Genomic DNA, 17222 nt, shown 5'->3' with positions numbered 1-17222 from the left:
GATCAATTAAAAACAATGTATACACAAATAGTTGCCTAAAAAGTAAAGTCCAGACTCACATTTACTTTAATTTACCAGTCTTCCAAACATTTAACATTCTTTCAGAAGCTTACAGGGTTCTAAAATATCTTTATAGCCTTTTCTCATATTCACCAGGGAAATAAGTACGAGTAATTAGTAGTATAATGGATTACTCTTTCAAATTTTATTAAAGCTAATGCTTGTCCACAATCTAGTTTCTTTCATGCCTTATCTAACTTATTTCAGGTCCAATGTATAACAATTTTTATTACAACAATTTCAATTGGAAAAACAAAACACAAAACAAATATACACTACCAAATGTAAAACCGATAGCTAGTGGAAAGCAGCCGCATAGCACAGGGAGATCAGCTCAGTGCTTTGTGACCACCTAGAGCGGTGGGATGGGGAGGGTGGGAGGGAGGGAGATGCGAGAGGGAAGAGATATGGAGATATATGTATATGTATAACTGATTCACTTTGTTATAAAGCAGAAACTAACACACCATTGTAAAGCAATTATACTCCAATAAAGACGTTGAAAAAAAAAAAAGAAAAAAAAAACCCAATTTCAATTGGAAAAACAAATGACATCGCGTTTCATCTATACATTACGTCAATAACGTTAGGATTCACTTAGTTCCTTGGGTAAGGAGCAACAATGGTACAACAGACAAAACCTTTTATTGGGGCTTTCTTAGGACTAAAATCAAGTGTGCTGGTGTGACAATTTAACTTTTGATCTATCAGAACTCACAGACTGTTGGCCCTGGTCGTGACCTGAAAGACCATATAATCCTGCTCTTGCCTTAGCACATGACCCTGTAAATTACAGAAGTAAACATAACTAACCAGCCTATTTTTACTACATGCTCCCTAATTTACACTGAATTGTTTGTGTCTTAAATGTGACATAATTGTTTAAGTGACATAACTGTGTCCTCAAAAAGCAACCACTAGAAAAAGTTAGTCGTGCTGTCTTCTTCTATGCAAAGGTGTCCTAGGTTTCTTCTTTTTCTTTGGTCAATTCTCTTCTTTGCTATCATGTCAAGCTTGCTGCTCTTGATCACAAATCTCGGCCGACACTCTCCTATTGGATACCATCTCTGTTATTTGTGGCCACAAGCTGATCACACATAATTACTGGATCTTGGTTTTTTGGGGGTTTTTTTCCAGCTCTGTTCACTGATGAGAAGCTCTTTATTTTTTGTTTTTTGTTTTTTTAACTTCCAAGTTTTATGTTGTTGCAGATTAGCAGATTAACAGAGGTTACTTAATTCTGAACTCCAGTAATTACCTACAGGTAAATGAGGCATCACTAATAAATCTTTCCTATTCTAGTTATAAAAAGTTAAGTTTTTCTTTCAAGGAGGTATTATGCAATACTGAGATCATTCCTAGAAGGCAATTCCCCATTTTAGAAGAGGTTTACAAACAGGTTTATTTTTCTTCATTTTAAATACAATTATTAGAACAAAATAGATTAGGGAGAAAATGTTTTCCACTAAATTTTTATAAATTATTATTAGAACCAAGGCATCAGCTGGAGAGTTAAATTGTCTTGGAATTTTACTTCCAGCTTTTCAACACCTTCTATCTACATGCAACTGGACAAATTACTTAACTTTTCTCAAAATTTCAGTAACCTCATTTTTTAAAAAATGGGGTATAGTATATACCTCATAGGGTTTCTGTGACACTAGGACTGAATAAGAAAATGCATTTAATGTACATTAACATACTATCTGGCGCATAAAAGAAAGTGCTCAACAAAGAGTAACTTCCCTTGTTATTCTTACCACATTAAATGTTTTTCTGTCTTAGAATCAGTCTTGATCAGGGTTACTGAGAGTAAATGCAGAAGGAAAACAATGCAATCTAATCTCATGTGGGCCCAGGGTGCTGTTTAGTTGATGCATTATCAATGAGTCTAATTTTCTAGCTTCTACACTCCCTTCAAGAACCCAAGTCATCTCCATGTCCTCTGACACAAAGTCTACCCTCTACATTAACCCCACTCCTCAAGTTCCACTGGTATAGACACTTCCATTCTTAATTGTCTCACTTCACAGAGAGGCTATTTCTCTTCTTTTCCAAGAGAAACTCTTCCACCTTGGCATCTGTTATCAACATTCTCCTATTTCTCCTTAGGAATTTGGTCCATCATGCACCCATTCTGACATCTTCGATATCTCTAATTATTCTTTCCCTAGTCCTTTGTTGGGGTTATCTCATTCCCTTCTCTCCCTTCGTGGCAAAAATCACCTGAAAGCATTTGTTCATTCATTCATTCATTATGCCAGGGACCATGGCTGGTGCTACATATGCTACAGTGACACATTCAGATACATCCCTGCCTTCACAAAACTTACAGAGGTATATAAAAAACACAGCAACATTCAAACTTGTGCTGAGAACAAAATGCTTTAAGCATGTATAAGATGGGGTTGGAGGGAAAATATATTTAAGTTGAGACTTGACAAAATATTGATAAATAGGTGACTGGGGAGCAGGAAAAAAGAGCCAAGTATTCATCAGGCAAAGAGGACACTTTATGTAAAGAACCTATACCAGAAACAAGGTCTGACCTGCTTAAAAACTGTAAGACACTATACCAAGACACAGTGTACCAGGGGGAGACTGGTAGAGCCCAAGGCTATATAATTAGGCAGGCTCTTTCAGGTCATAGAAAATATTAAATTCTTATTTTAAAGACAATGAGATGGCATTAGTGGGTTTTAACCAAGTAAGAAAAATGACTGGATCTTCATTTTAAAAGGTTCATTCCTCCATACTATTAAGAATGGATCTGCAAGGCTGTTGAGCACCTGCAACTCTCACTCATTGGTAGTGGAAGTGTTAAATGGTACACACACTTGGGAGAACCTGGGTAGTTTCTTATAAGTTAAACATCTACACTATGAACCAAATGACCTAGAAATTCCACTATTAGGAATTTATCCAAGAGAAATGAAAACCTATGTATACAAAATAAAGTCTAGTACAAGAATGTTCAAAGGAGCCTTATTCATAATTTTCCCAAACTGCAAACAATCCAAATATCCACTAACAGGACAATAGATACATTGTGAGAGATCTATATAATGGAATGCAACTCAGGGATAGATAGGAACAAACTACTGATACGTGCAACTACGTAAATAAATCTCAAAGACATTAAGGGAAAGAAAACACACACAAAAGAACATATATGGTAGGTATGACTCCATTTATACAAAGTCCAAGAAGACTCAGAACTAATCTATAGTGATAAAAAAAGTGTTTCGGGGACCTCCCTGGTGGTGCAGTGGTTAGGAATCCGTCTGCCAGTGCAGGGGACACAGGTTTGAGCGCTGGTCCGGGAAGATCCCACATGCCACAGAGCAACTAAGCCCGTGTGCCACAACTACTGAGCCCATGCTCTAGAGCCCGCAAGCCACGACTACTGAGCCCACGTGCCACAACTACTGAAGCCCGTGCGCCTAGAGCCCATGCTCCGCAACAAGAGAAGCCTGTGCACCGCAACGAAGAGTAGCCCCTGCTCGCCGCAGCTAGAGAAAGCCTGCGTGCAGCAATGAAAACCCAATGCAGCCAAAAATAAATAAATAAATAAATAAATAAATAGATAGATAAATAAATAAAATTTATTAAAAAAAAGTGTTTCAGGGAAGGGAAGAAGACTGACTAGAAAGAAGCACAAGGGAACTTCTTGGATAACTGGAATGTTTATGAAATGTTTATGATCTCATTTTAGATAGTGGTTATATGGGTATACAGTTGACCTTTGAACAACAAGGGGGTTGGGTTGCTGACCCCCCATGCAGTATATAACTTACAGTCGGCCCTCTGAATCTGCTTTTTCCTCCACATCCTCAGATCCTCAAATTGTGTAGTATTTACTACTGAATAAAAGCTATGTCTAAGTGACCTGCACAGTTAACCCATGTTGTTAAAGGGTCGACTGTATACTATTAGCAATATTCATAAAAACTGAACACCCAAGATCTGCACATTTGACTGTATGCAAATTATGCTTCAATCTTTAAAAGTATAATAAATAAAATACATAGAATTACAACAACAACAACAACAACAACAAAAGTGATTGGAGAGAACGGGAGAACAGGCAGACAGGGCAAGGGTGAATTCAGAGATACCAATGTAGAGGCCATTACAAAAGCTTTGCCAAGAGATAAGAACCTGGACTAGGCTGGTAGTGTTGGACAGGTCCTATATATATTTAGAAGACAGGCTTGATTAACTTAGTAGAGTTTCTAGCATGAGTAACTGAATACACAGCAATGAACATTGAAGAAAATGTTGTTTTATGTCATTTGAGAATAGGGCAGTCAGAAGGTAATATTAAGAACTGATTTTAGACATGAGAAGTCTGAAGTATTTTGAAGACATCCAATTAGGAGCCGTCTCATAGGTAGGTAACATATAAACTGAAACATTAAGCAATAGACACAAAAAATAATAAAAGATGAGAAAAATTTAGATAAAACATAAAAATATATTTTAAAAACCACATCCACTGAATCTTCACAATTTTCACACAATCTTTTAATTAACAAGTCTCAGGTGAGAAAACATTTTAATCCCTCCCACTTATGTATGACCGATGGATATTTCTATAGCTCCCTCCAGATTGTGGTATTAGATAAAGCCCAAAAAATACACAAAAGAAACAAGAAACAGTACCTGTTTCAAGGTACTTTCAAGTTAGCCACAATAAAATACATCATATAGCTGAGAAAGAGAAACCATGTAAAATTTGTCAGTTTTTTGGAAGATAAAAATTTTAGCTTGTGTGTGTGTGTGTGTGTACTGACTCAAAAATGTCAATGAGTTCTCAATTAATAGCTCCAAACCTGCCTACAGAAATCATGGTGACCGCCTCAAGATCACTTGAAGGGAAGGTTAGTTAATAGAATAATAAGCTGGGTATAACAAGAGAAATCTAAAACCAATTCTGCAACTAAGTAGTAGCTTAAGGATCTATGCCTCTTCAATAAATCAGGGCTAGCATGTATCCTTATCTTACTTGATCTTTAATGATACTATAATGGAATGAGATGAAGTCTGTGAAAATACTTTAATAAAGGCAGAAAGGTCAAATAAATGGACAGATGTATTGTGTATATAGAGGTATCTGGCTTTCAGCTACTTATTCTGAAGCAAGGGCTTCAGCTTAAATAACGTGAAGTCATGTGCTTCTGAAAGAAGGACCACTTTCATTTACCAATCCTTCATATTCCACATTACAAAGATACAGCGCCCAAAAAGGAAAAGGAGGACAGTTATTGGTGTCACATCTCAGTGTAGACAACTAACTTAAAAAAAAGCTTTACTATTACTTAGAAAGACATAATATAATACACAGTGGTATTTTTATCTCTCAAAAAAAAAATGCCTGGATTTTTGTAGATAGCACAGGGTTTCTCAAAAGTTACTGTAAAACTAATCACGTCAATGTAAATAAAACCTGGTATGACACCTGGCATAGAGCAGATGACAAAAAAAATCATAGGTTGAAGGAATGCCCTTGACCCAATTCAACTTTATTAAAAATACCTACCTTTTCCTCCAGTTTCTTCTTCTCTTCACTAAATTGGCTTATTCTTTGCTTTAGAAACTGATTGAGCTGTAAAACCTCTTTCTCAGTAGATGCAAGCTTTTGCTCAAGTTCCTCTTGCTGAGAATGGGATGTTGACTGGTCTGAAAATGGAGTCTGGATGGAAGTATTCTCATATTGTGGCTATTCAGAAAGAAAAAAAACATAGGTAAGACTTTAAAAGTTTACCTGTCTTGAACAAATGGAAAGAAATTAGAAATGAGGTACAGTACAAAGAGCAAAAATAGCCTTTAATGACAGACCTTGGCATAAATCCCAGTTCTCCTGCTTCCTAGTTATGTGCCATGATCAATTCAAATTCCTTACCATCAACAAGTTATGTAAAGTTCCTACCACACAGCAGAAGCTTAATAAAAAGCAGTTATTATTTGGTTAAAAAGTATCATGAGAGTATAAAAAGTACATTATAAAGAAGTGAAATCTCAGGGGAAATAAATAAAAACTAAAGAAATATTTCCTCACAGGTGATCATTTTTTAGCTAATATTAAACTCAGTAAGTATTAATAGAGTGTTTCCCCTAACTAGAAAGTAAGGTCCATGAAATCAGGAATTTCTGTCCATCTTAGTTGCTCTTACATCCCTATTTCATAGAACAGTGACTGGCACAAAATAAATGTTAAAAAATAATTGCTTAATGAATAAATGTGTTATTCTTTTCATGAGCAAGGCTTTGAAGGAGAGTCAGACAAAATCTCTTCCCTCCCCTTCCCCCTGCAGCATTACAACCTGGAAGGGGAGGGCAGGAAATACAAATATTTCCTCAAACAAATTAGAATGTGATAAGAATGTGATACCAACAAAGTAATGTGAAAGTAAAGAAACAGATTATTTTTCTATTTACTAAGCACATATGTTAGGCATTGTGTACTGGGTAGTCAACAGTTAATAAAACAAGGTCCCACCAGTTTAATAAAGTGCCACACACAAAACGACAACAAAAACTGCCTAAGTGCTAGGATAGTTGTATGTGTAGTAGCTATGGAAAGGCTTTATAGAAGTGAACTTGAACTAGGCCTTGAAGAACTCATACTTCTTCAAAAGGTAGAGATGCAATTCAAAAATTATATACACGGTATGGTACTGGCACAAAAACAGACACATAAATCAGTGGCACAGAATAGAGAGCCCAGAAAAGAACCCATACTTATATGGTCAATTAATCTATGACACAGGAGGCAAGAATATACAATGGCGGAAAAAACAGCTTCTTCAATAAATGGTGCTGGGAAAATTGGACAGCTACATGCAAAAGAATCAAACTGGATGCTTTCTCACACCATATAAAAGATAAACTCAAAATGGATTAAAGACTTAAAATGTAAGACCTGAAACCATAAAACTCCTAGAAGAAAACACAAGCAGTACACTCTGTGGTATCAGTTTTGGCAATTTTTTTGGGATTATGTCTCCTCAGCAAGAGCAACAAAAGCAAAAATAAACAAATGGGACTAAATCAAACTAAAAAGCCTTTGCACTATGAAGGAAACTATCAACGACAAAAAGGCCACCTACTGAATGACAGAAGATAATGGCAAATGATTTATCTGATAAGGGGTTAATATCCAAAATATACGAAGGACTCATACAATTCAACATCAAAAAAAAAAATTAAAAAATGGACAGAGGACCTGAAAAAACACTTTTTCAAAGAAGACATACAAATGGCCAACAGGCACATGAAAAGATGCTCAACATCACTAATCATAGGGGAAATGCAAATCAAAACTACAGTGAGATACAACCTCACACCTATCAGAATGGCTATCATCAGAAAGACAACAAATAACAATAAAGTGTTGGCCAGGATGCAGAGAAAAAGAACCCTCGTGCACTGTTGGTGGGAATGCAAATTGGTGCAGCCGCTATGGAAAAACAGTAGGTCAGTTTCTCAAAAAATTAGAAATAGAACTATCATATGATCAAGCAATTCCACTCCTGGGTATCTATCTGAAGAAAACAAAAACACTTAATTTGAAAAGATATATGCAACCCTGTGTTCACTGCAGCAGTGAACAACAGCCAAGATATGGAAGCAACCTAAGTGCCTATCGATAGATGAATGTATAAAGAAGAGGTGATATCCATATCTATCTGTCTGTCTATCCATCCAACAGAATATTACTCAGCTATAATATAAGATGAAATTTTGCTATTTGTGACAATATGGATGGACCTAGAGGGTATTATGCTAAGTGAAGTTAAGTCAGACAGAGAAAGACAAATACCATATGATTTTGCTTATACATGGAATTTAAAAAACAAAACAAATGAACAAACATAACAAAACAGAAACAGTCATAGATACAGAGAACAAACAGGTGAGGGAGATGAAGAGGTACAAACTTCTAGTTACAAAATCAATGAGTCACAGGTATGAAATGTGCAGTGTGGGAACACGGTCCGTAATAATGGAATATCTTTGTATGGTGACAGGAGGTAACTAGACTTAGTGTGGTGATCATTCTGTCATGTATAGAAATACTGAATCAATATGTTGTGCACCAGGAACTAACATAATATTGTAGGTCAATTACACTTCAAAAACAAACAAACAAACTCATAGGAAAAAAGAGATCAGATCTGTGGTTACCAGAGGCAGGGGTGGGGGAAGGGGAAGTGGATGAAGGGGGTCAAAAGGTACAAACCTCCAGTCATAGGATAAATAAGTACTAGGGATGTAACGGACAACATGATAAACATAATTAACACTGCTGTATGTTATATATGAAAGTTGTTAAGAAAGTGAATCCTAAGAGTTCTCATCACAAGGAAAAAATATGCTTTTTTCTTTTTCTTCTATTCTGTATTTGTATGAGATGGTGGATGCTCACTAAACTTACTGTGGTCATCATTTCATGACGCGTGAAGGTCAGATCATTATGCTGTACACCTTAAACTTATACAGTGCTGTATGTCAATTATATCTCCATAAAACTGGAAGGAAAAAAATTTTGATTATATAAACAGCATTTATCCTGTGCATGGTATTTCAAAGATAACCGACTCAGGCACTGCCCTTTACAAACTCAAATTCTAATCAGAAGCATAAGAGAAACCCTTAGATAATTATATACAGGATACAATATACTATGGCAGCCAAAGAAAAGCCATCTTCAGTACAAAGTGTTGGAAGGTGGGAGGATAAATGAAAAGGGCATGGGGAGAATGAGGGAAAAGGCTTTACTGGAAAGGTGGCTTTTGGGACAGACTTTGAAAATAAGGAGGATTCTGGCAGGAACAGAGAAAGGAAGAAAAGCATTCCAGAAAGAACATTTTAAAAAGGTAAAAGATGGACTATATGCACAGAGTATCCATAAAGTATAGGTTACAAGAGGGGTGAATATAAGAGAAAATTAAAACATCTACGTGATACCATACTTCAGAATCACAAGGTTCAGAATTCAACCTTAATTCATAGGAAATGGGAATCCGGTGATGGTTCTAGAACAAGAAAGTAACATGTTTAAGAAGTCTGTGAACTCTGTTTCGTAAATCTCTGCATTCCCTAGCACTTACCGTAGTGTGTAAACTCTTAGTAACTTTAGATTAAAGGGAAAAGAAAAGAGGGAAAAGGACAAGAGAGAACTATAACAATTGGAAGTAATGAATAAGATGAATTAAAGGACATGGTGAATGAATATGAATATATCACTTTAAGAAATTATCCTAACCTATTTAGCTGAAAAAACCAAGGAGCTGAACAAGAATACTGAGAACAGAAGGAAGAAACTCTGGAAGCAGAAATGAGATGATTTAGAGAAAATTATTTTTCAAGGTGTGAATGGACAAGAAATGTTAAAGATAACTAAAGGTTCGAAATTCTGAGTCTAAGTAACAGGGAAGATCATATTCTGAGCAGAGGTAAGGAGGTCATGTGGGAGAACAGGTTTAAGCAAACGTACTTAATTACAATTAGAGCCTACTGATATTAAGATGCCAGTTAATAGCAATTTAATACTAAGATACAAATATATATGAACATCAGGCAAAGAGATGGGTCTAGAACCCAGAAAAATGACCAGGATAGGCTAGGAAACTGTAAAAAAGTTAATACAGATTTACAGTTTCCCGTCAGGCGTATAATGAGCTCAGAAATTGCCAACCTGTTTTACCGACAAGTAAAAAGCTGAACAAACTGAAAAATCAACAACTCTTCTTATATCTGTCAGAGAAGTGAGGTTATCGGGCAAACTGCAACCCCCAAAATTGGAGAAACAGGCAAATAAAGAAAATCACACTTACTGGAACAGAATTATCCATGGGAACCAGTGCTGAAGTAGGAAAACCAGAACTGTAATTGATGAATTTGTTGGAGGCTCAGAGTGAAGGTCTGAGAGTCAAAAACTCCAGGGGTACCCAGTCATAGGGGACACCCAATATTCTTGAATTATACCACTAGAAGCTCTACCAGGTCCTCACAATGAATCCCTTTGTGCTTCCAGCAGAGGGAGGAGAAAAGAAACCATTCTGAAATGCCAAAGCTCTATGTTCTTCTTAACAAGGCCTGTCCTCAGGAGAAACTACTTTACCAGAGACTAACCTACCTAGAAGGGAACTAACATACCTAGAAGGAAAAAAATCCCAAACCAGCTCCCTCTAGCCTTCCACATGGGGGAAGGGTTAATATCCAATTCAGTTGCCTCTAGCCATCCTGTCCTACCTAAGGGTGGGAAAGAAAAAACTAAGAAGCACTGGTGAAGTTCACAGTCCAGGAGCACAGGCTCACGAAAAGACTAAGTCAGAGGGCCAGAGAATGCTTCCCCTGCCCCACACCCTACCATGACATTACTAAAGGCCTATTTACCACATTTCCTTTTATCAGTACATCTGGAGAGACTGAACAAGCATCAGAACTAGAGTCAGATATGTCACAAACGTTGGAATTATCAGAACAGACATTTTTTAAAACTATGATTAATATGCTTAAGGGCTTCACTGCTGAAGTAGACAACATTCAAGAACAGATGGATAATATAAGAACAGAGCCGGAAAGACTATAAAAGAAACTCTAGAGACAAAAAAACACTGGAACAGAAACGAAGAATGTCTTTGATGTGGTTATCAGTAGACTGGACCTGGCGCAGGAAACAATCTGAGCTTGAGGATATGATAGCAGAAACTTCTAAAACTTAAGAGCAAAGAGGAAAAAGATTGGAAAAAATAGAACAGAATATCCAAGAGTCATGAGATAACTACAAAAGTTGTAATATACATCTTATGGGAACACCACAAGGAAAAGAGAGAAAGAAAACAGCAATATTTTAAACAATATGATTTGAGAATTTCCCCAAATGGTCACATACCACACCTCAGATCCAGGAAGCTCAGAGAACACCAAGCAGAATAAATGCCCAAAAACTACACTTAAGCATATCATATTTAAATTTTTGAAAATCAAAGATTAAAAAAATTGTGAAAGAAACCAGAGGAGAAAATACCTTGCCTATAGACAGGAAAAGATAAAAGCTTTATACAACTTCTCAGAAACCATGCAAGCAAAAACAGAGTGGAGTGAAATATATGAAAGTCAGGCACTTTCTTTCCTATATAACAGCAATGAACAGGTGTAATTTGAAACTAAAAACACATTACCATTTACATTAGCACCCCCAAAAACATAATAGTATAAATCTAACAAAATGTGTATATACAAGATCTATACAAGGAATACTACAAAACTCTGATCAAAGATATCAAAGAAGGACCAAATAAATGAAAAGATATTTATTCCCTGTTCATGGATAGACTCAGTATTGTCAAGATGTCAAGTTCTTCCCAACTTGATCTATAGATTCGATGCAATTTCAATAAAAATCCCAGCAAGTTATTTTGTGGATAGTGACAAGCTGATTCTAAAGTTTATATGGAAAAACAAAAGCTCCAGAATGGCCAACAGAATACTTAAGGAGATGAACCAACTAAGATGGAGGACTGACACCCTGACTTCAAGACTTACAGTAAAGCTACAGTAATCAAGAATGTGTGGTATTGGGGAAAGAACAAACAAACAGGTCAATGGAACAGAATGCAGAGCCCAGAAATAGATCCACACAAATACAGTCAACCAATCTACTGACAAAAGGGCAAAGGCAGTACAGTGGAGCAAAATCAGTCTTTTCAACAAATGATACTAGAACAACTGAACATCCACATGCAAAAAAAAAAAAAAAAAGATTCTAGACACAGACCTTACACCCTCCACAAAAATGAATTAGAGACTGGTTCAAGACGGCAGAGTAGAAGGACGTGCTCTCACTCCCTCTTGTGAGAGCACCGGAATCACAACTAACTGCTGAACAATCATCGACAGGAAGACACTGGAACTCACCAAAAAAGATACCCCACATTCAAAGACAAAGGAGAAGCCACAATGAGAAGGTAGGAGGGGCGCAATCACAATAAAATCAAATCCCGTAACTGCTGGGTGGGTGACTCACAAACTGGAGAACACTTATACCACAGAAGTCCACCCACTGGAGTGAAGGTTCTGAGCCCCACGTAAGGCTTCCCAACCTGGGGGTCCGGCAATGGAAGGAGGAATTCCTGGAGAATCAGACTTTGAAGGCTAGCGGGATTTGATTACAGGACTTCGACAAGACTGGGGGAAACAGAGACTCCACCCTTGGAGGGCACACACAAAGCAGTGTGTGCATCGGGACACAGGGGAAGGAGCAGTGACCCCATAGGAGACTGACCCAGACCTACATGCTAGTGTTGGAGAATCTCCTGCAGAGGCGGGGGGTGGCTGTGGCTCACCGTGGGGACAAGGACACTGGCAGCAGAAGTTCTGGGAAGTACTCCTTGGCATGAGCCCTCCCAGAGTCTGCCATTAGCCCCACCTAAGAGCCAGGTAGGCTCCAGTGTTGGGTTGCCTCAGGCCAAACAACCAACAGGGAGGGAACCCAGCTCCACCCATCAGCAGTCAAGCAGATTAAAGTTTTACTGAGCTCTGCCCACCCGAGCAACAGTCAGCTCTACCCACCACCAGTCCCTCCCATCACGAAACTTGCACAAACCTCTTAGATAGCCTCATCCACCAGAGGGCAGACAGCAGAAGCAAGAAGAACTACAATCCTGCAGCCTGTGGAACAAAAACCACATTCACAGAAAGACAGACAAGAGGAAAAAGCAGAGGGCTATGTACCAGATGAAGGAACAAGATAAAACCCAAAAAAACAACTAAAGAAGTGGAGATAGGCAACCTTCCAGAAAAAGAATTCAGAATAATGATAGTGAAGATGATCCAGGACCTCGGAAAAAGAATGGAGGCAAAGATAGAGAAGATGCAAGAAATGTTTAACAAAGACCTAGAAGAATTAAACAACAAACACCTAGAAGAATTAAAGAACAAACAAACAGAGATGAACAATACAATAACTGAAATGAAAACTACACTAGAAGGAATCAATAGCAGAATAACTGAGGCAGAAGAACGGATAAGTGACCTGGAAGACAGAATGGTGGAATTCACTGCTGTGGAACAGAATAAAGAAAAAAGAATGAAAAGAAATGAAGACAGCCTAAGAGACCTCTGGGACAACATTAAATGCAACAACATTCGCATTATAGGGGTCCCAGAGGAGAAGAGAGAGAGAAAGGACCCGAGAAAATATTTGAAGAGATTACAGTTGAAAACTTCCCTAACATGAGAAAGGAAATAGCCACCCAAGTTCAGGAAGCACAGAGAGTCCCATACAGGATAAACCCAAGGAGAAACACGCCGAGACACATAATAATCAAACTGGCAAAAATTAAACACAAAGAAAAATTATTGAAAGCAGCAAGGGAAAAATGACAAATAACATACAAGGGAACTCCCATAAGGTTAACAGCTGATTTCTCAGCAGAAATTCTACAAGCCAGAAGGGAGTGGCATGATATACTTAAAGTGATGAAAGGGAAGAACCTACAACCAAGATTACTCTACCCAGCAAGGATCTCATTCAGATTCGAGGGAGAAATCAAAAGCTTTAGAGACAAGCAAAAGCTAAGAGAATTCAGCACCACCAAACCAGCTCTAAAACAAATGCTAAAGAAACTTCTCTAAGTGGGAAACACAAGAGCAGAAAAGGACCTACAAAAACAAACCCAAAACAATTAAGAAAATGGTCATAGGAACATACATATAGATAATGACCTTAAATGTGAATGGATTAAATGCTCCAACCAAAAGACACAGGCTCGTTAAATGGATACAAAAACAAGACCCATATATATGCTGTCTACAAGAGACCCATTTCAGACCTAGGGACACATACAGACTGAAAGTGAAGGGATGGAAAAAGATATTCCATGCAAATGGAAATCAGAAGAAAGCTGGAGTAGCAATCCTCATATCAGATAAAATAGACTTTAAAATAAAGAATGTTACAAGAGACAAGGAAGGACACTACATAATGATCAAGGGACCAATCCAAGACGAAGGTATAACAATTATAAATATATATGCACCCAACATAGGAGCACCTCAATACATAAGGCAACTGCTAACAGCTACAAAAGAGGAAATCGACAGTAACACAGTAATGGTGGGGGACTTTAACACCTCACTTACACCAATGGACAGATCATCCAAACAGAAAGTTAATAAGGAAACACAAGCTTTAAACGACACAATAGACCAGACAGATTTGATTGATATTTATAGGACATTCCATCCAAAAACAGCAGATTACACTTTCTTCACAAGTGTGCACAGAACATTCTCCAGGATAGATCACATCTTGGGTCACAAATCAAGTCTCAGTAAATTTAAGAAAATTGAAATCATATCAAGCATTTACAATAGCCAGGTCATGGAAGCAACCTAAGTGTCCATCGACAGATGAATGGATAAAGCAGATGTGGCACATATATACAATGGAATATTACTCAGCCATAAAAAGAAACGAAACTGAGTTATTTGTAGTGATGTAGTGGATGGACCTAGAGTCTGTCATACAGAGTGAAGTAAGTCAGAAAGAGAAAAACAAATACCGTATGCTAACACATATATATGGAATCTAAAAAAAAAAAAATGGTTCTGATGAACCTAGGGGCAGGACAGGAATAAAGACAGAGACGTAGAGAATGGACTTGAGGACATGGGGAGGGGGAAGGGTAAGCTGGGACGAAGTAAGAGAGTGGCACTGACATATATACACTACCAAATGTAAAATAGATAGCTAGTGGAAAGCAGCTACATGGCACAGGGAGATCAGCTCCGTGCTTTGCAACCACCTAGAGCAGTGGGATAAGGAGGGTGGGACGGAGATGCAAGGGGGAGGCGATATGGGGATATATGTATGCATATAGCTGATTCACTCTGTTATACAGCAGAAACTAACACAACACTGTAAAGCAATTATACTCCAATAAAGATGTTAAAAAAAAATGATAACATAGGAGAAAATTCAGATGACCTTGGATATGGCAATGACTTTTAGATACACTGCCAAGAGGCATGATCCATAAAATAAACAACTGATAAGCTGGACTTCATTAAAATTTTCTGCTATGCAAAAGACAATATCAAGAGAATGAAAAGACAGCCCACATACTGGAAGAAAATATTTGCAAAAGATACATCTGATAAAGAACTTGTATCCAAAATATACAAAGCACTCAAATTAAATAATAAAAAAACATACACCACAATTTAAAAGGGGCAAAAGATCTGAACAAACACCTCAAAGAAAATATACAGATGGCAAATAAGCATATGAAAAGGTGTTTAACATCATACGTCTTTAGGGAATTGCAAATTAAAACAACAATGAACTACCACTATACACCTGTTAGAATGGCCCAAATCCAAAACACTGACAATATCAAATGCTGGTGAAGATATGGAACTTTCACTCATTGCTAGTGGGAATGCAAAGTGGTATAGTCACTTTGGAACAGTTTGGCAGTTACTTAAAAACTAAACATACTTTTACCACATGATCCATAATCATATCCCTTGATATTTATCCAAAGGAAGTGAAAACTTATGCCTACACAAAAATCTGCACATGCATGTTATTAGCAGCTTTATTCACAACTGCCAAAACTTGGTATCAACTAAAATCTCCTTCAGTAGGTGAATGGATAAATAAAGTGTGGTACAACCAGACAATGGAATATTATTCAGTGCTAAAAAGAAATGAGCCATCAATACATGAAAAGACATAGAGGAAACTTTAATGTGTATTACTAAGCAAAAGAAGCCAATCTGAAAGGCTATATTCCAACTATAGGACATTCTGGAAAAGACAAAACTAGAGACACTAAAAAGATTAGTTGTTGCCAGAGGTTAAGGGGGAGGGAGGCAGGACAGGCAGAGTACACAGATTTTTAGGGCAGTGAAACTATTCTGTATGATACTAGAATGGTGGAGACAGGTCATTATATATTTGCCCAAACCCACAGAATGTACAACACCAAGTGTGAACAAACCCCAGTGTAAACTATGGCCTTTGGGTAATAAGGACATGTCAATATAGGTTCAACTGTAATAATGTACCCTGTGATACAAGATGTCAATAGTGGAGGAGGCTGTGGGTGTATGGGGAACACAGCATGGGAATTCTCTGTACTTACTGCTCAATTTTGCTGTGAACCTAAAAGTTCCCTAAACTATATACTTTACTAATTTTACAAAAAAGTTAATAAAGGTGTTTTTATTATAATTAAATATACACATTAGTGGAAAACCACTAGAAAATTATGAACTAAAAATAATAGGGCTTATGGAAAAGTAAGAATATGAATAATCCACTCAAAACCTATCCAACTTTATAGCAGATCACTAATGAAGACAGTAACCAGGGAGTAAGTTGAACATTCTGGGCAGGCAGCCACGGTTGATATTAAATACAGCCAAAATGCTGGTGTCGCTTTGATCAGAGCAGGTCTGGTGGGTGTTGAGATGATGAAGGTAGAACTCTGTAATAGAGGGACAGCCATCCAGATGGGCAGGAGGCAATATAACCTGCCATGAATTGAAAACCACTAGCAGAGGAAGTGCACCTCTCAAGGAAGGACAGGCACTCATAATTTTCTTTAAATGAAGCTTGAAGAGGCTTCTGCTGCCAATGCAATAGGTGAGCCTAGGTCTTTTTTACAGCCTGCCAAAAACTAATTTTACCCCCATTATTCTAACTCCCCTTGCCTAGAAAACAAAACAAAACAAAGCCACAGATGAACCAGTGAGACTTGAAAACTATGCTGACATCGTTCTCCTATTTATCATTTGTGTATGAGCACATTTGCACTACGGAAATTTGTTTTGCAGCAAGACGAGCTGTAGTTGAACCTCTAGATGAAATTAAGCAGACAGAGAAGACTGAAGCCGAAGAGCTTTAATTTCTACATTTAATAAGATGTTTTCAGCCTTTATACCTACTTTCTCTAGTGTCAAAACAACCACTCATTCTGGAGAAAGCCTTTCTTCCCTTCATTTCTATGACAATACCCCACACCACCTCCCATTCTCCTTCACAAGTTGTGCTCTTCTACTACCCTGCATGCAGTATACTATGCCTCAAACACTATTCTGCTACCTCCTTCTTCTGGCTATTTTCTTTTAATCCATCAGGT

At 37.5% G+C, this 17222-nt stretch overlaps 1 protein-coding gene across 9 annotated transcripts in view; it reads right to left on the bottom strand.

The window, feature by feature from the left end:
- Positions 1–17222, bottom strand: part of CEP85L (centrosomal protein 85L) — a 212696-nt gene that overhangs the window by 34699 nt on the left and 160775 nt on the right. For all 9 annotated transcript variants that reach the window (XM_082474597.1, XM_082474593.1, XM_082474598.1 and 6 more), the window contains one exon: positions 5603–5782. In XM_082474597.1, coding sequence (XP_082330723.1) covers positions 5603–5782 — 180 coding nt within the window. The remainder of the gene's footprint in view (positions 1–5602; positions 5783–17222) is intronic.

Source organism: Balaenoptera physalus (assembly GCF_965194825.1).
Source record: "Balaenoptera physalus genome assembly, chromosome: 9".
Taxonomy (NCBI): Eukaryota; Metazoa; Chordata; class Mammalia; order Artiodactyla; family Balaenopteridae; genus Balaenoptera; species Balaenoptera physalus.
Note: the sequence above shows the minus strand (reverse complement) of the source record. Positions and strands in the feature narration are given on the sequence as shown.